The sequence below is a fragment of the Falco peregrinus genome, chromosome 11 (assembly GCF_023634155.1).
Source record: "Falco peregrinus isolate bFalPer1 chromosome 11, bFalPer1.pri, whole genome shotgun sequence".
Classification (NCBI taxonomy): domain Eukaryota; kingdom Metazoa; phylum Chordata; class Aves; order Falconiformes; family Falconidae; genus Falco; species Falco peregrinus.
In genome coordinates, this window is record NC_073731.1 from 23,549,345 (window position 1) to 23,571,731 (window position 22,387).

The 22,387-nt window shown below is 39.9% G+C and overlaps 1 protein-coding gene across 1 annotated transcript in view; it reads right to left on the minus strand.

Moving 5' to 3' along the window:
• The window catches only part of USH2A (usherin), a 390,454-nt gene that overhangs the window by 27,753 nt on the left and 340,314 nt on the right, over positions 1-22,387 (minus strand). Inside the window, 2 exon segments of the mRNA XM_027788579.2 lie at positions 156-1,672; positions 2,527-2,754. Coding sequence (XP_027644380.2) covers positions 156-1,672; positions 2,527-2,754 — 1,745 coding nt within the window.

Genomic DNA, 22,387 nt, shown 5'->3' on the forward strand with positions numbered 1-22,387 from the left:
CTAAAAAAAAAATAATCCTGGTTTTATCATGTGCTTTCTAGACAATAAAACCCCATGGGTTTGACTATCTGTTTAAACAAGATGGTTGAACTGGCTGCCAGCCCACTGAACCACCCCGCAGCATTTATTCAACAAATGAGGTCTTCCAGACTTACCTACTGTAAGGTTGTAGCTCTGCCACTATGTATGACCGTCTCAGAAAGGAAACCTGAGATGCATCAAAGTCAACAGTTTTCTTTCCTGTTTCAGCAGGCTTGTGGATTGAGATTGTGTAATTTCTGATGTCACCATTTACTTTGATAGGAGGATCCCAGGCCACCAAAATCTCCTTTGAAGACCATGCCTGCAACCTAGGAGGCAACATCCCAGATGGAGCAGAGGGGTTGGTTTTTATCTGAGCTGACGGGCTGGTCACACTCCCTTGACTGTTATTTGCAGTGACAGTGTAGCTGTACTCCATGCCTGGCATTAGGGTGAAATCAAGATACCGAGTTTCCAGACCTGAGTAAACAAGTAGACCGTCCCTCCTTAGCTCGTAGCTTGTGATTTCACCATTGGGGTTAGCTGGAAGTTTCCATGTGATTTCAATTGACTCTGAGCCCATGACAAGTAGCCTGGGAGCTTCCATATTTAATGGTGGAGCCTCCATGGTCATCACTGACTGGGATATGCTAGATGTGCAGCCCCCCGCAGTACAGGCAACCAATGCAAAATCATACTGGGTGTAAGGCTGCAGATTAGAAACCAACATCTGCAAACTTTTGCCAGGATAATACTCTTCATTGTTTAATTTCAAGATATACTTGGTGATATCTCCGTTTTGTATTTGAGGAGGTGTCCAAGACACATTAATTTGAGTGGCACTGACAGCCTGCAGAGATGGTGGGTCCACGAAGGCAGGAGCTGCTTCCAGCGTCTGTATTGCAGCTGGTTCACTGGTAGAGCAGCCTCCCATCGTGCAGGCAACTATCGCGTAAGTATACGTTGAATAGGGCAGTAAATCTTCATCTGTGTAGTTGAAAGTAGCAGCGTCAAAGCTGAAAGGATACTGAACGTCATTCTTTAGCAGCCTGTATGACTGAAGAATACCGTTGGGCTGTGCTGGGGAGGCCCATGAGATGAGCACTTTACGGGGGTTTACCGACACCAAGGATAACCTGGGGACAGCGAGACCTTCTGGGGCAGTCTGACTAGTCTTTGCCACTGTCCAGGAGCTGTCAGCGTAGCCTGCAGCATTCCAGGTGCGTATTTTATATTCATACCTTGTCCACGGCTGTAAACCTTTATCATTATATATGAATGCGTTACTTTCAGTGTTATATTCTGTGAAAACAATTTTCTCGTCTTCTGTTGTTGCTTTGTACCCTGCAGCGTTTTCTTTTGTGCATCTGTGAATAACTTCATAGCGAATTATTTTTCCATTTGGACTAATTGGCTGCAACCAGCTCAGTTCAATGTTGGTAGCGTTCACTGCCTGGATTACAGGTGCCATCTGAGATGCTGGGGGTGCCTCACCTGTCCGGACCGGCTGGGGTGGGGAACGAGTGCAGCCTGCCACGCTGCAAGCCTCCAGTACCAGGGTATAGAGAGTGTATGGCTCCAGGCGTCTGAAGAGGAACTGGCGAGATAAACCACTGTACTCCAGGTTGTCATCACTGAAAATATTGTAGGTCTGGTGAATAAATAAAGAAAGGAAAAATTAAAAAAAAAGGCAGGGAGGGAAGAAAGGACAGAAGCCAGGACAAAAGAAAAAAACAAAAAATCAACATTTTTTTTCAATAACCGGTAGATGAGACAGCTCAATCTTTGCAACAGGGTAAGGACTATTAACCAATGATTCAGAATCTTACTTCCTTACTAGTAAAAATCAGCACACAAACAGATCATTGATACAAAAGGAATGTTTTGATCCATTTTTCATGGTTTTTTGTTTTTTTTTTTTATTTTGGGTGCAGTAACAAATCACTTAGTGACAGTTTTCATTATATTTGTTTGTTACCAAGTCTCATTGTGAGGCTCTCATGGGCTAGCACAAAGCTTCTCACAGGCTAATTCTAGAGCAAATCACTTAAGAAAAAACCCTCCAAATAAACCCCTCTAGTTGCCAATCTTGCAGGTAAAGGTTTACACTCAGTTGAAAACGTTGAGCTAAAAGAAGTCCCAAATTTCAGATCAACACTCTGTCAAACCCATGTTTTCTAGAAACACATTTTCGTGATGTCTAATGTATGCCAAGTAAGATTATAAGCTTTCACGCATAGCTTTCTATATGTTAAATGAACAATTTGGTTCATTGTAAATGAACATTTACAGCTGTAGGGTAGCACAGGAATGTTAATATATTATTCATTTTAATATAACCACAAGCAGAGAACACTCACAGAGTGTCTTGTGCTTACATAGGACTTCCGTCTTATTTTAAAGTATAATGCATTTGTGAGTCCTTTTCAGCAAAAATGTTTTGATTCAATATTCAGTGTTTCCCTTCTCCTTTTTGATCAAGTGAAGTGTCAAAATGAAGATTACCTTAATCACACCATTGGGTTGGGAAGGCTCTGACCATTTTAGCAGCAAAGCCCTGCCGTTTTCTTTCTTTTCCACAGTGAAGTTGCTCAGGCCACTGGGTGATGCTTCCAACGTGCGCACAGATGTCCAGGGGCTTGAAACCTGCCCGGCGTTGTTTACAGCTATGACATGAACATGATACGTTGTGAAAGGTTTCAATCCAAATAAATGAGCCTGATGCTTTGTTCCCTGAAGCAAGAATACAGATGTTTGAGTTAGTTAAAAAAGTAATCAGCATCTGTGGTTTATGTCACTTGGAAAAAAGTCTCAGCTTGGGGTCGCTACTGACCGCTTTGCAGAATACCCCATCTGGTTACCAAGATTTTTTGGTGGGTTTCCATAGCTGAACCTCAAAAAGAAACTCTTAGGCTTTCAAAAAAACATCTATCATTATGGTAGAGCCTTTGAGGTTGACTTCTGGGAAGTCCTGCACAGTTCAGATCTCAGCTGGCAATCACCTTGCAGTTCGTTCAGCATGTGTCTGAGCTTTGCTCAGCCAGGATGAAAGTGCCTGGTACTATGAAGGATTCAAGCACATGGGAAAACCTGTGCTATGTGAGTGATGCCTGCCTCTACAGAGTCCTTACACAACCTGTGTGTAGATGTGACGTTTGACAGGCACGCCTTCCTGTTACAGCTACATAGAGCACTGGATAGACAACAGTATTTCCAAGAGCACAGTTTTGTTCCCTTACTGCAAACTAATCCCTTAGAAGTGGAGGGGGGCGGGGAGGAGAGGGAGGGAGGGAATAAATTGGTTTCTATGTTCCTGCTTTGTAAAGATGTCACTTGAGGTAAATTCATAAGGTAGGACAATTGTGGGGCAACCTGCCACCTTACAAGACCCCTCCCTGTTTCTTCAGGCTGGAGGAAGCAGCCGCGCTGCTGATGGGGACACAGGCAGGCAGGATAGACCCTGCGGGTGCCAGACCCCCACCTCGCACCAGCGAAGAGGGGCGAGGAGGAGCACAGCTGTCCATGGATCCCACCGGGCTTGGCCAGGGCTGACCTGCCAGCACCCAGACCGCAGCCCAGCACAGGGGCGGGCGGGGGGATGCAGACCGAGGGGCTTCAGCCATGCCCAGAAGGGGCCACTGGCCTCGTAGCTCACAGCTTTATCCAGCTCAACCCAAACCGCATCAGACAGACCTGAAAACCGCTCGGGTACGAGGCAAAGCGAGTTTCAGTGCAAACTCCCATCTGGCAAGAAGACAATACAGCTGTAGCGTTGTTTTGAACAGCCAGAGAAGATACAGTGGCTAACAAAGAACAGGGGTAACACGTTTCAATGGAAGACTGTTCAGATTTGTCTCATCAGAGGAGCAAGGAAGAAAGGAGTTCAGCTGATCACTCATATATTTAATCTCATTTTTAGTTATACTTTTGCATTAATTGCATAGATCTCAAGAAGGGGAGTGCAGAGATTCAGTTTCCTTCATGTGGCAGAAACAGCTGAAGCCAATTTCCCTGTTTCAGTAAGTCATATTAAGTTGTTAAATGCTAACACTTCCATTTGTTTAATATTTAAACGTTTGTTAAGCTATCAGACTCAGAAACAAATTTTAAAGAAATATTAATTTCTTTTTTTAAATATTAAAAGTTAGATCATAAATATTTAAATAGTTATTTCCTCACAACAATGAGTTAGTCTTTTAGATAAATATAGCACAGCATTTGAATGACCATTATGAATATTAAATCTGAAGATGCCACAAGTACAGATTATAAACATACTTTTCTGATAAATGATTCCTTTTTCTGTTAAACAGGGCAAACACTAGCAAGATTAATAATGCAAAAAAGTATAATTCTTTGTTAGGAATTCCCAGTCATCACTGCCAAAAAAGCATAAGCTCAAATGCAAATAGCAATCACCTCGAACAGATTATATATAAAAAAAGCTCTGGCTGCTGTGGGACATTTAGAGGTATCTTTTGTCATAAGAAACATGGAAAGCATGTGGGCTATAAAGCAAAAACATATGTATATTGTCAATAGCAGCACCTGTTCAATTACAGTTTATTTCAGTATGGAGAATTTAGTTCAGCCCCTAGATGGCAATACTATCAAACACTTTTTGTAACATGAGTACTTAATGATTAACAACGTGCGTTCAGTCATCCAACATACTCAAGGCAGCCATTAAAAAAATAACAAAACTGATTTCATTATAGATTCTTTTAATAAACATTTATGGCTTAGATCCTTGAAAGTGGAAGCGTTCAAACTGCCATAGCCAAAAAACCTATACAGCCGAATGCAAAATTATGAACTGCAGGTTAAAGAACCGAGCTCAAATTGAAGCTCACGCTTAGCATAAAAATCTGGCATCAGAAATTATGTTGGCACAAAACATGATTAAAATTAGCTTTACAATTGGATGTAGTCTGTATTAATAGTTTTTATGAGGACAGTTATCTATTAGGTTTTCAAAACAGAACTTTTAAAAGCCTAAAATTTACATTCCATGGTTCAGGGGTAGGGATGGGAAGAAGGGAGCACACAACATTAAATTACTGTCCCTGAACCGCTACACAGAGGTTCTCCGAAGGTACAACCCGTTATTACAAACACCATAGAAAGAGCAACGGCTCTGCTTTCTAATCAGCTGCATCATCGGGGTGGGCTTTTGTAACAGCAATTCTACAAAACTGGGCTTCTCTTTTTAAACAGAAACCAGCATATTTTCATCAACCTCTACCATTTTCCAACTAAACCCCAAGATTTAATTATTTACAAGCCCCACCACACCTTGAAATGAAACAAGGATGGAGGGATTTCCTTGCCTGCAGTTCATCATGTTCTCTGGAGACTGCTAAACCATTCCTTCCAGGGATGACTTTTATCCCTAGCTCCTACAGATACTTCTTGAAGAACAAATGGTTTACATGTATTTTTGTTTGGTTTGGTTTTGAAGTAAGCTCAAGGGATGCACTCCCAGAATACAGAGCCACGTTTCCTTCCCCTGCGCTGCTGCCATTGCCATGTGTGAATTTGCTCAGCTCAAAGGCTGATACTGAAAAGAGAACGGATGGCAGACTGATTCGTTTTAAGAATTACTTTATGTCCTCCCATGACATTTTCAGCATAGAAATACTAACCTGCTGGAATGGTCAAATATAAATAGCAAAATACACCTTGAAAGGAGAGCACCTTTGGCTTCAGCGGACAGCAACACAGACTTAAACAGGTGCAGGATCAAAATCATTGCCTGGAATATTCTGCCTGGAATTATTGCCTGGAATAGTCTTTGTCTGCAAAGCCATGAACTCATATAGCCCATGTTTACACACTGCTAACAGTCCAGATTTCATTCACCATTAAAAGCAAACCAACAAAATAAAATTTTAATGCAAACATTAAGATGTTCGTAGACTGAGCGACCATGAAATCTGACGGACTACAAGCCCATCCCCTCCTTTCTCTGTCTCCTACTGCAAAGCGCTCTCACTCAGCCAGTCATTAAATTAAGAATAATCCAACAACCATCTACGTGTGTGCACTCTCACACTCCTCTTATACAGCCCATTCTTTTGATGTAAACACTACAGAAAGGGACACCTGAGGCAAGCTGTGACCAGCTGCCATGACCTGACCCCCGCAGCCCCATCCCCTGCCCTTGTGCAGCACTGACAGCACCACCACTACTCCAGGCAGGACCACACCTTTGCTTTTGCTGTGTAAAATTATTCACGTGCTGCCGTTAACAGCAACAACTACGCTCCTCGGCTAATTCTAGCCTTCCAACTGCAAATTAGGATAAAAGTTATTTAAAATAAAACCTTGTTTTAACACATTTTTCAAAATATAAAACAAGAGAACATGAATCATGAATAATGTATCTGTCAAGATTTGCTTCAGATTGCCTTTTTTGTTTGTTTATTTTTTAATTCATGAGCACAGAAGTCACTTAAAGTCTGGAAACAAATTAGCATAGTCTTTCATGCCGTTCAAAGGCAGCAGCATCCATAATGCAAAGTGCCTGCCTTCCTCGCTACCTCCCAGTCCTCCTCTCCTGGGCACGGGCAAGGCTGCACAGCCTTCAAGGGTCTGATGATTTTACACTGCCTACTGTGATTGCTTCTGACCACTTGAAGTGCCCCTAAGGTGGCAACCGGGTCAAGAGGTCTTTGTAGGTTGAAAATGATCAAAAATTAGCATTGATCTGTAGCTGTCAATAATACTCTGTGCGGGTGGACTCCCTGCACAAATGTTTAAACTGCATACAACTACACAACCTAGTCATCTTAAGAATCTATCGATCTGATAAAGCAGCACTTTCCAGTGGTGTCATTATGGGTTTTCCTCTTTTTTCAAGGCAGGCCAGCTTACCCAGTTGCCCAGGTCTCAGGGCATGAGTTCAAAATGTGACAATTACATCAGATCTCCGAACCACTAAAAAGCTGCCCCAACAGGCAGCTTGAGTGTCTGTCCTTTCTTCAGGGGTAATCATCAAAACTCAGCAAGTCATCACCAGGCATGTTAAGGTTAGGCTCTGGTTTCTTCTCTTTCCCTATCTTCTCTTCATACAGTAATTCCTATTTGGCAGCTATCTTCAGCATCTGATTAAAAAGCTAGCTCATTCTTTCTGTGAGTCTCCAAACTCAATGGCATCAGACGTTGCCACACTGCTAATGGTAGGAGCGATACAGGGAACCAAACCTCTTCTTTCATAACCCACAGACATAAATGATGGGAAGGTAATTCACTATGACATTCCCTTGTCTACAGAGGCAGAGATGCCAAACGCTCCCTGGACATTGGAGGAGAAAGCTATGGTCTCCTGGCAGTCAGAACGTTCATCTGACCACCCTCCAATGACAGTTTTCAAGTTCTCCATCAAGGAAGCCGAACAGATTCTTCCACAAGTGAGAGAAGTGATGGGGAATGCTTGGGGTTTTACTAAAATAGCTTATCCTCACCTTTGGTGTTATCCTCTTATCCAGTTCCCCATCTAACCCAGATTCTTTGCCATTTTCTGCAAAGCAAGGGAGTGCTTGCACCTTGACTCTGATATTCACTCTTATTTCCCAGCCTACTTCTTAGCCCCTGCCTTCACTCTAAAAATTGCACTGAGTGCACATTCATATGCAATCCCTAACTTGTCCTTTGGCTTGCCTTCCTTCTCAGGCTTGTATCATGCACACTGGTTTTTTTGTTTAACAAATCTACTCTATTCTTAAAGCCTTACACTCAAATTCGCAGGGATACAACTTATGGATACACAAGTAATCTGTGAGCCCCCTTCCTGTAGTGGTGTGGACTGGGATATAAATTATTCCTGTGATAGTACTGAAAAACCTCAAAGGTTAGGCAAACAGAAACCAGTGTTATTAATTTTACCAGAAATTATCTTGCTTAGAGGTGACTAGAATTTCCATTGTCACCAAAAATTGATGTTGCACAATTTATTTTCCTTCCAGTTTGTGTAAATTTTTTTTAACGTTTTTTGGTCAATTTTGTGGGCAAATTACACTCTTAAAATTTTACATTTTAAGAACTCAGCATTTCATTTTAGAATTTTAAAACTGCCTTTCAATGCCTATATTTTCATTTAAAATCACTATTATATTATTTGATATTACCCAACAGGCCTTCAATAGCAGTAACATTGATGATAATTTTTATGGTATATAAAACCCCCAAGAATGGTGAAAGAAAATTAAATAAACATTTAAATTTTTAAGTTACTAATAAAAATTTAAAAATAAAAATAAAAATTTAAATTTTTAAGTTACTAAACCCAGGCATTTATATATTAAACACAAAATAATTCTGAAACATTTTTGCCCAGGGATTATTCTGAACCATCTTTGGTTGAGATGAAAAGGCACTTTTGTTTTCCCAGCCCTGCAGTGGATTGATGCAGTCTTTTCTTCTACAGTGGCTAGGAAATAAGAGTCAGGAATTCATTATATTTGAGCTTGCTTTTTTATAAATAAATTTAGGAAAAATAATTTTTTAGGTGTATTAGAATAGATCCAAGTTACAAAGTAAAGCACATAAAATGGCTCCTTTATTAAAATATAAGCTTTGATTACATGATCTTAAAATATTCTTTCGTTGTGATTCCTGGCAAACTTAATGTTGGTTTGGTTGGGGGTTTTTTTCACCTTTAAGAAGGTTCTTGTAGTTTATTTTTAAAACAAATGTTAGTTTTGCTATCGACATCAGAGAACACTAATCATCTGTCCTTTGTAACTCCATGTTCCTGTCTTTCATAACAGTACCATGCCAGCAGAATTTTTTAATAAGAAACCTAATTTGCACACCCTGTTTCACTCAGCACATAACTGAATCATTTCTATGTGGGCATGTGGACTATACCGGGGGAAACCATTAGAAACAGCAGCAATCTAAGTTTAAAATGTTCTGCAAACAACAACAATTAATACCTGATATAGAAATATTACATTGCAGTTAATTTTCCTCCTTTCTGGCAGAGCATGTAAGGAACTGTGAATTGCATGTAGCTGAATCTGTTTAGTGGAGCTGGTGCCTATTTTCACAGTAGACAGTTTTCTTTCCTGGCACACCTGGGGACCTGCTGCAGTCTCACCAGGCGTCTGAATCTCCAGCTTTGACTTGAAAGCTAAGCACCAAAAAGAAAACTAGGATGCACTGCACGTTAAAATGAAATCAAGCACATTTAACAAGCCGCACACAGTCACTGTGTTGGCCTTTGGGTAGGAGTACACACTCTTAAACCACCAGCAATGTTGCAGTTTTACTGCTAAAATCTTAAAAAACCTCTTTGGGCAAAGCCAACACTTCAGTAGCCTTTTCCATTCTATTTCTTGTCAGATAAGATCTCTTCTCCTTTCTTTTCCTCCTCTCCCTTCTTCTCTTTTTTTCCCTTTTCTTACATAATTATGTATTTCAAATCCATCAAACATCGCTGAACGCCACCTTCTTAAAAATGTATTTGCATCTGTATTTGTCTAATTTGTACTAAGAAATACCAAAATCCCCCAAAAAAGATTTTTCTGCATGACTAAATAAATCAAATAAACCAAAATATCAATGACATGACATTCCACTATAGACACCATCTAGAGGACGATGTCAACATGTTTTCCTAACATTAATATTTTATCTCTAACAACACTCACAAGACCTACTGTATAATAAACCACAGTTTTGCACCTTCCTCCCCTGCCCCCATTTTTTCACGGTAAACCACGTTTATTAATCCTCATCATGAGAAAGTGATGGAGAAAGAAAGAGGAAAAAAGATGTTTTTTTAATAAACTAGATACCTGACAGGACTGTTTTCTCCAAAATTTGTTTTTGGTCAGTTCAAATGTGCTATCCTTACTTAACCTGACTGATCCTTTTTGGTTTCGATAGTCATTCTGGATATGAAGAACTAGATTCTGTTTCTCTTCAAAATGACAGGCAGAATCTGAAGGAAAAATGTTAATGCTATTTATCTGAGATACTATAAAGCATGAGGTAAAACATTTAAACCCCACTGAAAAGCAATTATGAGTTACCCTCAGTAAAATGGACGTACGTTGTAAGTTTGATCTTTAGCTGAGTGGGGCATGCTTTGTGGAGAGCTGATCAGAGTGAGAGAGGATAGAGCAGAGACATCAGCAAAGACTTCACGGTATATGAAATCCAGCATCATATTAAAGAATGTCAAACACTACAGGACTTAGCTGGGAGGTTATTTTGATGTTCCAAATTCAAACACTTGCGTAATCTGGAATCTGCATAAACTCATCAAGGCACTGCAGAACTTGCAATGTGTTGAGTCTACCTTAGTCACAAGGAGAATGGGAATGAATGGTCCTTCAGGTGGAGCTTTATAATCTGGGATAGAAGCGTGCCTTCAGGGAAGGTAAAAAGCTAGGAAAGGCAAGCACACAAACTCTGCCGGGGTTTTTATCTATCTCTACATTACAACTATTGCACTCATACAGCTGAACTCCAGGAATATGCTTAAAATAAGTACCACACATAGTGCTCCTGCTGAGCAGCAACTTTCCATCCACTATTTGTTAGCATGTTGGATTTGTTCTATGTCGTCTGTAGGCATGGCAAAAGAAAGAAAAACCACTGCTGCTGTAAAACAGCAGCTAGAGCCTAAGGGCTCAAACCTGCAAATGGTAGGGGGTACAACCCTTAATATGGAGCATTAGGGGGTTAATGTTATATTTTTCCCAATGCCATAAACCGTATTTTCCATTTGATATATTGGCTGATGTCCAGAATGAAGTTAGATGCTTTTGTCAGAACAAACAAAATCTGGACTGCTACATCAGTGCAGTTGGTGTCGTCTTAGTCTCAAATCTTTTTTTCTTTTAGTAATGTTCAGGTGGCAGATGTTTTGCAGAAGGGCTTCTGTAATTTTAAAACAATGTAATGAAATTGTGGATGTGTTTGTTATCCTGAAAAATGGATAATTTACATACCTGAACTTCTCAACTCAATGTATCTTGTAGCAATCAGTTTTGCTTTGCTGTAGAAAGAACATGCCCTCGTCATTATCAACTGTTGCGGCTTTTGGTTTCACTTGAAGTTTTGTTTTTCAAGCATTCACATTGCTCCTCCATAACATTTGTAACTACATATATCTGTGCCATACACCACTGAATCTCCTTTTAAATTACATCATATATGATACATGATATTGTGAAGACAAGCGGCTCTGAACATTTTAAAACTTCTCCCATCTGATCTTAAAATGACCTGAGCGTAGTACCTGAAGGTTTCTATTTTCTGTAAAATTTGAAAAATAGTTTGGCTGTGGTTTTGGTAAATAAAATCCTCCTTATTTTTTCCCCTGTAAAAGCAATTGTTTTCATTTTTTGCCTTTGCACAGCTCAACAGCCATAATGGGGGGAAAAAGAAATGCAAAGATAAAAAAAAAAAAGTTTGCAGAAAACCTTTAAGGGGACTTGTACAAGGACAATCTAAATCTTAACATAGATTGCAGGTGAACTCCCACATCAGTTTCCTTGAAAATGCCACTGAATGTCAGTTGTGCTCCATAAAATTAGGACTTTGCAGTTCTACATGACTTTTCATCATAGGACCTCACATCATGTTACAAACATTAATTAAGTCTCAGGATATCTCCCTGTGTTACTCTATGCAGCTTCAGGAAACCAGCATTATTGTTTTAGATGCCATTTTATACAGGTACAACAGATGTGTCATATTATTGTTAAATGCGAGCTTACTTCATTCCCTTTTCTCAGTCATTCTGAGTCCTTGTCTCTCTCGCCCAACACATGCAAGAAAGAGCAGTTCTAATTGCTGCTAAGTAGAGGAAGATAACACAGCCTCAAGGCAATTCACAGCTTTAAATCCCCGCTTTCTGCCAACACAATGGAAAATAAAAGCAACATTTTAAAGGAGACTAAAAGGTTTTTACTTCAACTGTTTTATTCTTTTTTTTTTTTTTCTGCCCTGTACTGAACAGTTCTAGCTTTTCATTCAAACTTTGCCTGATTTGTATGTAATCACTTCTGAGACATATTAAAAGGTAAGCATAAACAATTTACTTGGAGCTACATTATCAAGGCCAAAGTTTAGTCTGAATGTGTGGCTGAACTTAAAATGTCACCTTTAAAATGAATTTTAAAAAATGATGGGCCAAAAAGCATGCAAACCTCTATCTCTTGAAAGGCTTTCCTTCACAAGGTTTTTTTCATTCCTTCCCTTAACGCTTTACAATTCCTACATGTAAATACCTGCTCTCCAACACTGGCTGAAATTAAATGAAGGTGTGCAGGTAGCAGTTTGAGAGAGGTGCACTCCAATTATGCCAATCCCTGCCAGGAAAAAAAGATTTGCTCCGCACCAGAAGCACACCGCACACTGCTTCTGCAGGTAGGGACGCCCTCTCTTCAGTAGCTGGAGGAAAGTTCTGCCTCTCCTCTGAATATTATCAGGGGATATTGATTAGACATATAATTAGGAGTACACTTTGGAGACATATTCCTCAGCAAAGCACAGCTTCCCCTCAAAATACTGACAGGTCCAGCACAGATCTGACACCTTCCTTCCAGAACTTGCGGGTTGCTCCCCCAAGTTCAGAGTAGGGGGTTGCTACAAGGGATCCCTGCCCCTACTGGTTGTATACTAGTGGAAAGCCTCAACAAGTAGCCTGGAAAGCCCTTGTGTCACATTGTGGCAAGAGGAACAAAAATCTTGTTTTCCCATTGCAGCTGCTATGGACTGCACCGTTGACGAAAATAATGAGGCTCAATAAAGATCGTCTACATTGTTGTGTCCCATAGCAAACATGTCTTGCCAATATGAAGGCTCAGAATCTACTCCACACCATGAAAAAGGCTGAAAAGAAGACAGAGTGGTTATAGAGTTTGGTAGAATAACTGGAAGAGAAGCTGCTTGCAGGTTTAATGTCCTGAAACCAAGCGAACCCAGTGGACAGATGAACTTCCACTGAAATGATGAAAGATGTAAATATTGAAAATATAACTTGAAAGCTGAAGCGTAACAAGTTTAGTTTGGATTCTGTATTATCCTTGGATATTTAAGTTACTTGGGGAATTAAAACAGACCGCTAAATCAACAGGTATATAGTTAAGCTTAGTACAAAACAAATTGTGCTGATTTCAGAATTGAAAACGTCTTTACAGCACATTATTGACTCCAGCATATTAACTTGTAAATCCACTAGTTTCACTGTCTCATCTATTGATTAGCTGCGTGTATGCATGTTATAAATGAGCAACTCAAAAAGAAATTACTACACAGTGTAGTCATTTTGGGCCAGACATATAAATGTATTCAAGTACTTAAAGATTAAGAGAGGCGCTATGGGAAACGGTCAGAGCTCCTACATTCTGACACAAAACTTTGTAGCTGGTGTCTTCATTTATTCTCTATACTCTGTGCAGAGGAAGGGAGGTTCCTCTAAAGTGAAAATCACGTTTATGTTTAAGTACTGTTTTGAATAGCCCATCAGAAAAGCCTTACTCTCTCTCCAGATTAGATAGGCTAGCCAACACCGGCCATCGAAAGGAAGTTTTTAGAATTCAGAGCTGTGATTTTTGGTTAAATTCACTTAAGACTCAAAGAGCAGCCAAGAAGCCAGTGACAACATTTCAATCAGCACACAGCAATGGATCATACAGGTGAACAGTTTCTTTTTTCTTAAGGTGAAAACAAAAATTATTGATAGCCTCAGAAGTTAAACTGCAGCTGTTTCAAAACACTTCAAATTCAACAGAAGCTTTCTTTTGCTTTTTCAAGGATCCTGGATCAGGATCTTCATGAGTAGAACAACAAAACTAAATGGTGTATGTAGATGGCATTCAACCAGAACAGAGGTTGGGTTTAGTTAATCCATAATACTGAAGCACACATCCCTGACTCCTGATTCCTATGAACGGGTTAATGTATTGGTAAAGATCTTCAGTCTGAGATGATGTTACTCCAGTCAGTATGGTTTCAAATTTCCATTAACACCCTCAAACCAAATATCATTACAGGGGTTTGTTAACAAAGCAATTGAAAGTGTTATGATTCTTCTAGGCAGGACTAGAAAGATGGAAAAAGCAGTATGCTGAAGGGCTGTTGCAAGTTTTTGTCTCAGAAATCTATTTCAAAAGCCACATGTTCTCAGCTCTATTTGTCCTCAAAGGGGGCACTGTGTTTGACATTAAAAGCAACCACAGCTCAAATTATTGTGTTACCTGGTGGAAAAGGTGATATTGTTCTCATTTACTCTCAGGGTCTCTATTCAGTCTTTTTAGGCCAGGACTTTCCAGTAACTTTACGCACAGCACTTAAATATGTCACTGTCTTAAGCTACAACTATAGCATAAATCTCATGATCTATTGGTACATCACGGGTCTAGGATTTCTAGCATAGACTAGCATTAGAGAAAATCTAAATTATCATCTGTCTTGAACCCCTGAAGAGAAAACAATAAAAAATAATTTTATGATCCCATAATGACAAGAATAATACTTCACTTTGTCTGGGAAAAGATGTCTTCCAGACTTCTCATTAATTCTTTTTTAAAGCCTGTTGAAATATAAGAGCTCGGCAAAGTTTCATTCATTTTGTTTGTGATGAGTAAAGTTTTCTTTACGGCAAAAATACAAAAAATTTATCCCTGCAAGGAGTCCACTTCGCTTACTCTCTTGCTATATTAAATCTGCATTTGCAGTTCTGATTTTGTAGGGCAATTGTAAACTTGGTGCCCTTTTTGCAGGCACTAGAGTAGCATCTCCACATTGCGTGGAGGATTTGGCTCAGGCTAGGAACTCTACTCTGAATGGGAAAAAAGAATCGGCGCATTCAAACCTGTAGGACACAGACTTGGAAAAATGCTTGGAGCAAAATTTAGTAGCAAAATGAGTAGGCTAAACAGATGCTGGGACCTCTCTTCGTCTTCCTGTTGTGAGTATACAACTCCTTGGAGTCCTTTTGGCTCACAGTCAACACATACTCCAGGGGTTTCATTCAGATAGGCCATACCCCAGCAGTAACATCATCTTTATATGTTAGGGTGGTGTGGGCACAGAAGTGTTTAAAAGACATAGGTGCTACATAAAGAAGGAAGGTGGAGAAGCCATGGATCAGTTTAAAAAGACATCCTACAGCTGCAAAGTCAAAGAACTTAGTGAAGGGTACTGTGCTGCAGGTCCAGCTGCTGCTCTTGCACATCATAGGTTGCCTTAAGTGGACATGTGTTTGCCTCCTAAAGCTTTGCCTGTGTAACTACACAGCCTCCAGTAACATAAGACCTTTAAAGCACATTACCTGACTGTAGCAGCGTCCTGCCTGTTGTAAGGACTGCAGGAGCCACAGAACATCTGGAAATAGGAACAAGTTCCTGACAAAAATCTGAAAAAGACAGAATTTATTTTCTACTAGACTCTCAGGGCAGAAATGAATTCCTGCTCCCTTTATCACTCATTGTACTCTCTAAGTGGGTTCTTAGAAAGGAAGGCTTATGGAGGCAAAGGAATGGAGGAAGAAGCAGTTTCCACAGTTTTGGTGGAGGGAGTAAAGCAGCCTGCAGTTGCCACAGGTGTAACAGATGATGTTTGATGCCCTAAAGCTGTAACATGGCACCTGTTAACAAGGTGAGAAAAATTTCTCTGAATCTGGTAGGAACTTTGGCAGGGTTTTTTACCAGCAAGCCTTCCACTTCATGGGTAGAAACCTTCTCTCCATGCTCCTAGCTTTTCTTGGCACTCATAAAGCAGTTCAATGAGCATATCCTTTCCAAATATTCCAGCCTGTCAGATGCTGGTGGAAGGACATCTGTACCAATCTCTCTCTTTAAAGACTGAAGAGATTTTAATGGAGGAGTGCTAAAGAAACAGATTTAAAAATACTATACAGTTTCTATCGTTAAATAAAAAAATCTCTCTCTTGTGCATAGAGAAAAATAGACTTAGAAGTTCCAGATCCCGTTTGCCACGGATTTCTGTAACTTTGGTTAGATAAAAAATTCAAGGTGCCGAGGCAAATACTTGCAGTGTGTGATGGAATAAACTCATAAATTGGACTTTGTTTCCTCCTAATACAGACTACATGTATGTAAACACCCCCACAGATTGTATATAGGAAGTTTTCAGACTACCATCCTCACAAGAGTCTACTGCTTTCTGCCTTCAGTTTCTTTGGAGCAAAACCCAACCGGCCACGAATTACTTATGTTTTAGTGCTTTCATTTGTGATTGTACTGGTACTGAGAAGCAGGAAGGACAGATACAAAGACTGCTTTGAACTCTATTGAATCTGATAAACTGTCTGGTTTGGGGACGTTTTAAATTTGTCAAAAGTCCCCTGTCATCTTTTCCCTGTTCCACACACAAATAAGATCCTCACACAATTCAGAAACTGTGCTAGGTTTGAAGACAAATGCAAGAGCTGCCTGTCAGCTCATTCACCAACCAGCCAACCCAGCCAGCTAATTCACAATCTCCCTTCTTCCACTCATCTGTTCGACATCACTCACTTGTGTTTTCATCATTGTCAAAATACATTTCAACCAGCATGAAGATCTAGCAGGAACTGGGTGCCCTTGCAAGGGTGTGGAAGATTTTGTCTTCAGAGGTGCACGGGCAGGGGAAGCAGCAGCTCTGCCTGCTTAGCAGACCCAGAGCAACATGGCCCAAGGGAGAGAGGGGCGGCAGCGGTGGGGCACAGGACCCCTTGGTTTCCAGCAGCCACTTCTACAAAACTACTGGTACGGAGCGCTCTAAGTGCACCTCCCCGAACCAGTGCCCTGCGCCTGGTCAGCCAGATGCCAGGCTGGTAACATGGCTGTACCAGGTTATTTTACCAAGAAATCTGGCATACATGAACTCTTAAACTCTGCACATGGTTTAAAGTAGAAGTGGTCAAACTAAATATTCCAAATAGTATTTATTATAAACCTACGTGATTCTTCCTCTCTGTATGGCCATCTCAGAGTGTTTCCTTTGTTCATAGTTGGATGAGTGGCCAATTATTCACTTTATTTATTTACAATTTAATTTTCACACGGTATGATGAATCATCTGAATCAGTAATCCATCTGCTGACTGGATAAGTACTTTCTTTTTTTTTTTAGTAACAAATAACTTACAGCTATTTTTAATAAACATTTTTTTTAGGATTGCTAGCTCTGTTAGTAAAATTCACAGAGCTTTTGAGCTTTGAAACCATTTTAATACTCTGCAATTCTCCAAACAGTCTGAAAAACAACAGAAAGTCCCATTATGATCCCAAAGAATAAAAAAAATGCTTCAGTTTGAAAAGAGGCTTGCATCTTGGATTCCTTTTTCATACCCAGTTAACTTTATATACAGTTACAGTATAATGCGATAGTAAATTTACACCTCTCCATTGTCACCTGTTCAAAATGCATCCGTATATTCAGGTTTTTTTTTTCTTCTGTTTTTAAATCTCCATTAGAGCCTGTGTGAGAACTGGAATAAATTACCAGCCACGTTTTCCCATACTGGAAAAGTTCCAGAAGGGAAAGGGCTCTTGACATTACAGAGCTAAAGGAGTTTTCAAGACACTTTCTATTTCCATACTCGTTCTTTTGTATGCTAGGTTGCCTGCCATTATGTTTATGTAATTCTGACAGTGTTCTTAATGACACACTAACAGATTGTAAAACACGCTGCTGGCATTTACTTGTTTTTTATATTTTTAAAACAATGTCCTTCATGTAACAGTAGTTAAGCGCGGCAGAAGGACATCATTAGAGCCATGGTTAAACTGTAATTTACACCATTAGGAAGGCAGGAGCAATTTTTATTGCCTGGCAATTTTCTTGCTGAAATATTTGGACCATATGGCTCAATTTGTGTAATAACCTTAATTTCAGCACCCTTCAGGTCTGCCTCCATCTCCTACGGAATGGTAAAATGCGGTTTAGCAGAAAAGGCAACTGTCTATACTTAGAGAGTTGAGATTAATAACATGTCACGTCCTGTTTTTGGTGAAGGAATTCGAACAGCAGCCAGATGGTATCTCTACAAATAACTGTCAGGGGTCTTGATCTAATCAATACAATGTATTAATACATCTCCCTTCGCTGCTTCTCGAGGGGCTAGCGTGCAACATCTGGAAAGATTGGGGGGACCGCCAAGTAGAAAGCTGATCCTTTTCAGAATCAAACTGAGCCCAATTAATTTTTCATGTATACTTGATAACTGTTTCATAATGAGCTATGCGTCTTGACGGAGTTAGGGTTGGCGGCATGAGCGGCTTGTGCTTCCTATCCCCATTCAGTCCACTTACAGAAACCAACCCATTAATCAAACTATCTGGCATAAAACTGAAATCTCAGCTCAGCAAGAGATCAATAACCATCCTTAGAAAAAAAAAAAAAAAAGGCAACAACAAAGACCCCACCACAGAACAAGGCTTTAGTGGGCAAAAGTATCCAGGCATGACATTAGTAATTAGTTCAACAAAAACCAAAACTCAGAACCATACTCACCTGACAGGCACCTATAATATAGAATTTAATATTAGCTGCCTGTCAAAAAGTAACATTTAAGTCCATTAAAAATACACTGCCATTCTGCTTTCTAGATACAGAGGCCATCTGGCCCCTATTCACCATAATTGCTATTATAGTCTCAAAAATAATATTTATATAGTGCTGTAAATTAACAGACAGACACCCATTCTCACTCCCAAAGAGCTTTCTGTTGATAAACTCATGTTTTAGCACTGTGCAGGAATTAGGGTCTTGCCCCCTAAAAAAAACCAGTGTGGCAAGATTATACATGCATTCCAGTGCTTTTTGTAAAGTCTGAAAGGAGGAGAGAGAGAGGTCACTTGGCAGGCAGAAAATGGGAAACTGCAACAAGCATAGGGGAGATGAGCTTGAATGAGGCTGTGACGCTGAGTGATGGGAATGGATTCAAAAGGGAGCAGTAAAGAGAAAGGACAGGAGGTCAGCTGAGAATACTAAACTTATCTTGCGTAGGACACCCCACGGCTGTTTGATGAGAATGACTTTGGTGACTGTAGACCTGGATTAGATTCAAATGGAGTCCCCAGCGGTACGAGGCTCTATGTTATATTACCAATTCCCATGAGTCATATGGCTTGATCTTGCTTTTTTAAAAAAAGAGGTAGGATTCTGTTTATTAAAATTACCTATTGCTTGTTAAAATTCCCTATGAAATATGAGCATATGACATAAGACTTCTCAGCCAATTTGAATAAAAGACTTTATTTGTGGAGGGGAGTGGGCAGGGGAATAGGATGGGGGTGGGGGTGGCCTTTTTAATTATCAGCTGAAGAATTCCTGTATTGGTAGCTGTTGGGCATGACCCTGGGGATTTAGGAAGCTGCCCTACGACTTTACCAACAAAGAGCGTTATCTTGGAGTTGCCTGATACATCCACTTAAGAATGTTGGTTAAACATGAATTAAAATCTAGTCAAATCCAATTAAGCATTTTTAAACAGATATCTGATTTGAAAAACAGCTGTACATATTACCCAACAAATTTCTGCCGCCTCCTTCTCCATTTTTATTTCCTACTTATTTATGAAAAAACATCTTTAGCTTACCAAAACCTTGTTTTTAAAGCGGATTTAGTGTAGTCACACAAACATGGCACAAAGGGAACAATGTCCCTCATATTATATAAAATTAATATATCGTATTTCATACCATAATTCATATCTTATCAAATTATAATTAATAAGGTGAAGGTTAGTAGGGGTTTCTGTTTTGCTATTTTGTTTCTCCAAATTAGTAAAAATCCTGTCAATGGTATTTTTCCACAGTGCCTGATTAGCTAAACCTTATTCTCACAACTGAAATGTAAGAATTACAGAAAGACACCATAAAGAAAAACATACATATAAAAACATATAGAGAGAAACAGCATATGGAGCATTTACACAATCTCACTTTAGGCATCTGACTTTAGGCTTTGTCATGTGGTCACCTCTCCTCTTATGACTGCAGGTACACAAATTGAAAAGATTACCACTTCCAGACTGCTGCCCATGACCATCTTTCTGTCAGAGGGTACCATCTTTTAAATCTGTCGACCTCCATAATCCCGTTATGTGGGTTAGAAAAGACCAGCTGATTAATCAGCTTAAAATCAACCACCTTCTTTTGACTGACATGCCAGTAGTGGCACACGAATGCACTAGAGGAAAGCAGTCTCGTGTGAACAGCTGCAGCCCAAGGAAGGTAAATGTCCATGCCTTAGAAGTTCTGGAGGTTTCATGGTCTATAGAGGACATTCATGGTTACGAATAGCATGACTAGGTTAGATGTCTAAAGTCCGACATTTTAAATATCCACCAAAAGACCTAATTCTACATGTGTTTCACTCATCAAAAGACTTATGGAATGGGTGAAAACTGGATCTTGCACAAGGAGAAACCCAAGGATAAAATACACCAGATATTTCTGAACAGGGAACTAATTTATTTGTAGAAAAAAATTACCTATTGATCCAAGGCACTCGGGTCTAGTCAGTCTAGAGTGTGTGATTTGGCATGGTCAGACATAACCCTATCAGTGTTTTTACTTCTGGTCCAAAAATGTATCGAAGGGCAAAGTTATGTTAACTTCATGTTGCACACTGAATTAGGGAGAAAATAGTAAAATAAATAAATAAATAAATGAATGAAAACCTCCTTTGCTGTAACCTTCACTAATCCAAATTGCCAGTTGCCTGACAACATATTAAGACCTCACAGACACCAGAGAAACCTCTCCCCGCTACCCCGCACTCTAACTCACGAGGATGCAAAGATTCCTTGGCAGAGTGCCAGCAGGGTCTAAAGCTGTTTCTGTGGCTGCCGAAAGCATCCAGGAGACAGTGAAGTGGCCTTGGTTACAGCAAGGATGGTATAAATAGAGAAGCTGAAGCCTCTCTCTTTCTCTCTCACCTTTCTCGTCCAGTTCTATTACCACACCACTTCAAAATCATCGAAGTTGTGCAACAATCCTTTTCATCCTTTCTGCTCTAACTAGACAATTCTACATGTCTGCCTTGATAGGTGGGGCTTATTGAAGCACTTAATCAGTTTCTTGGAGGGGCATCGTAGTGCCAATCCAAATGCTTATTTAAACAGAGCTGTAGTGCCAAATCCAGCATATTCTGCAGCAGCATGGAAACAACAGAATCTGTGAGACACAGATTGCCTCACACACTTTTTTTTTTTTCTTTTAGCAGCCTTCAATGTGAAGGAGCACTTGTCCTGTATTCATCCTGTGTAAGCTTAAGAGGTCTAGAGATTAAAACACGGGAAGCATTTTATATTACTGGGCTTTCCTGGCAAATAAAACAATTACAGCAATTCCAGTACAAGCCCTTCCTGAAACTGTGCTAACGAGGCTTTGAATCTTAAAAACTGCATTTAAATCAAATGATTCATTTGCAGACCCATCACATACAGCACACATGTAGTAGTAGGCGTGGATCATTTCATTGGAATTAGAAAGCAAACGTCTCTATACATGAGAGGTCACCAGTTGTTGTAAGTTAAAATCTTTTCACTGTTAGGCATAATTAAAATACTCTAACAGTGGTTTCAGTAATTTAAACATTGCAGTATTTTTGTAATATTTTTCTAGGCTTCAAGAGTTCACAACTGTTTGGTCCAATCAAATCTGGGAACACTGGAGAAGTTATCACCCATCAAGGTAATTACTTTCAAGTTGAAATAATTACTCCATCAATGTTAATGGTCTTTCAACTTCAATAAAGCACTCACCTGCCGATAATCACAGCTAACCTCTTGCTCTCATGCAATTCCCTCTCTATTTAGCAGGTTATATTACAGCCGTTAGAGTGGTCACTTGTCCTGAACAGCTGCTGAATTTCACTTTGATCGGCTGTGAACCATAAAAAAATTAGTCATCTGTGTATGATTTCCCCCTAACCCACAAGCCCTTGCAGAGCTAAGGAGATGATCTTTTGGCTGTATTAGGGCACTGCTGAGCAGCCATCTTGTTTCTGGTTGTGGCTACCTTCCACTCACTAACAGCAGCACAGTAGCCTAATTAACTTTTGCCCTCCACTGCCGTTTACGGCTTTCATTCTTTGCTAAGTAGCACATCTTCTGAATTTATGGCATGTGCAGGGATTCATGCATTTACTCTCATCTTGTTTTCTTAGAGCGTAGTCCATTTCCCAGGCATGTGAAACTGGCATGTATAAAAAGGTTTCATCGATCACTCTCTTTGGCATATTTTTTCTTACTTGTGTGGCTACAATCTTCATGGCTAGATGGAAGTTGTCATGTACAGTCCTGTGTACTGCATTACCCAATAATGTTATGTACAAGGGAGTTAGTAACTACACAGTATCTCATCTCTAATGCTGCCAGATGTTCACTG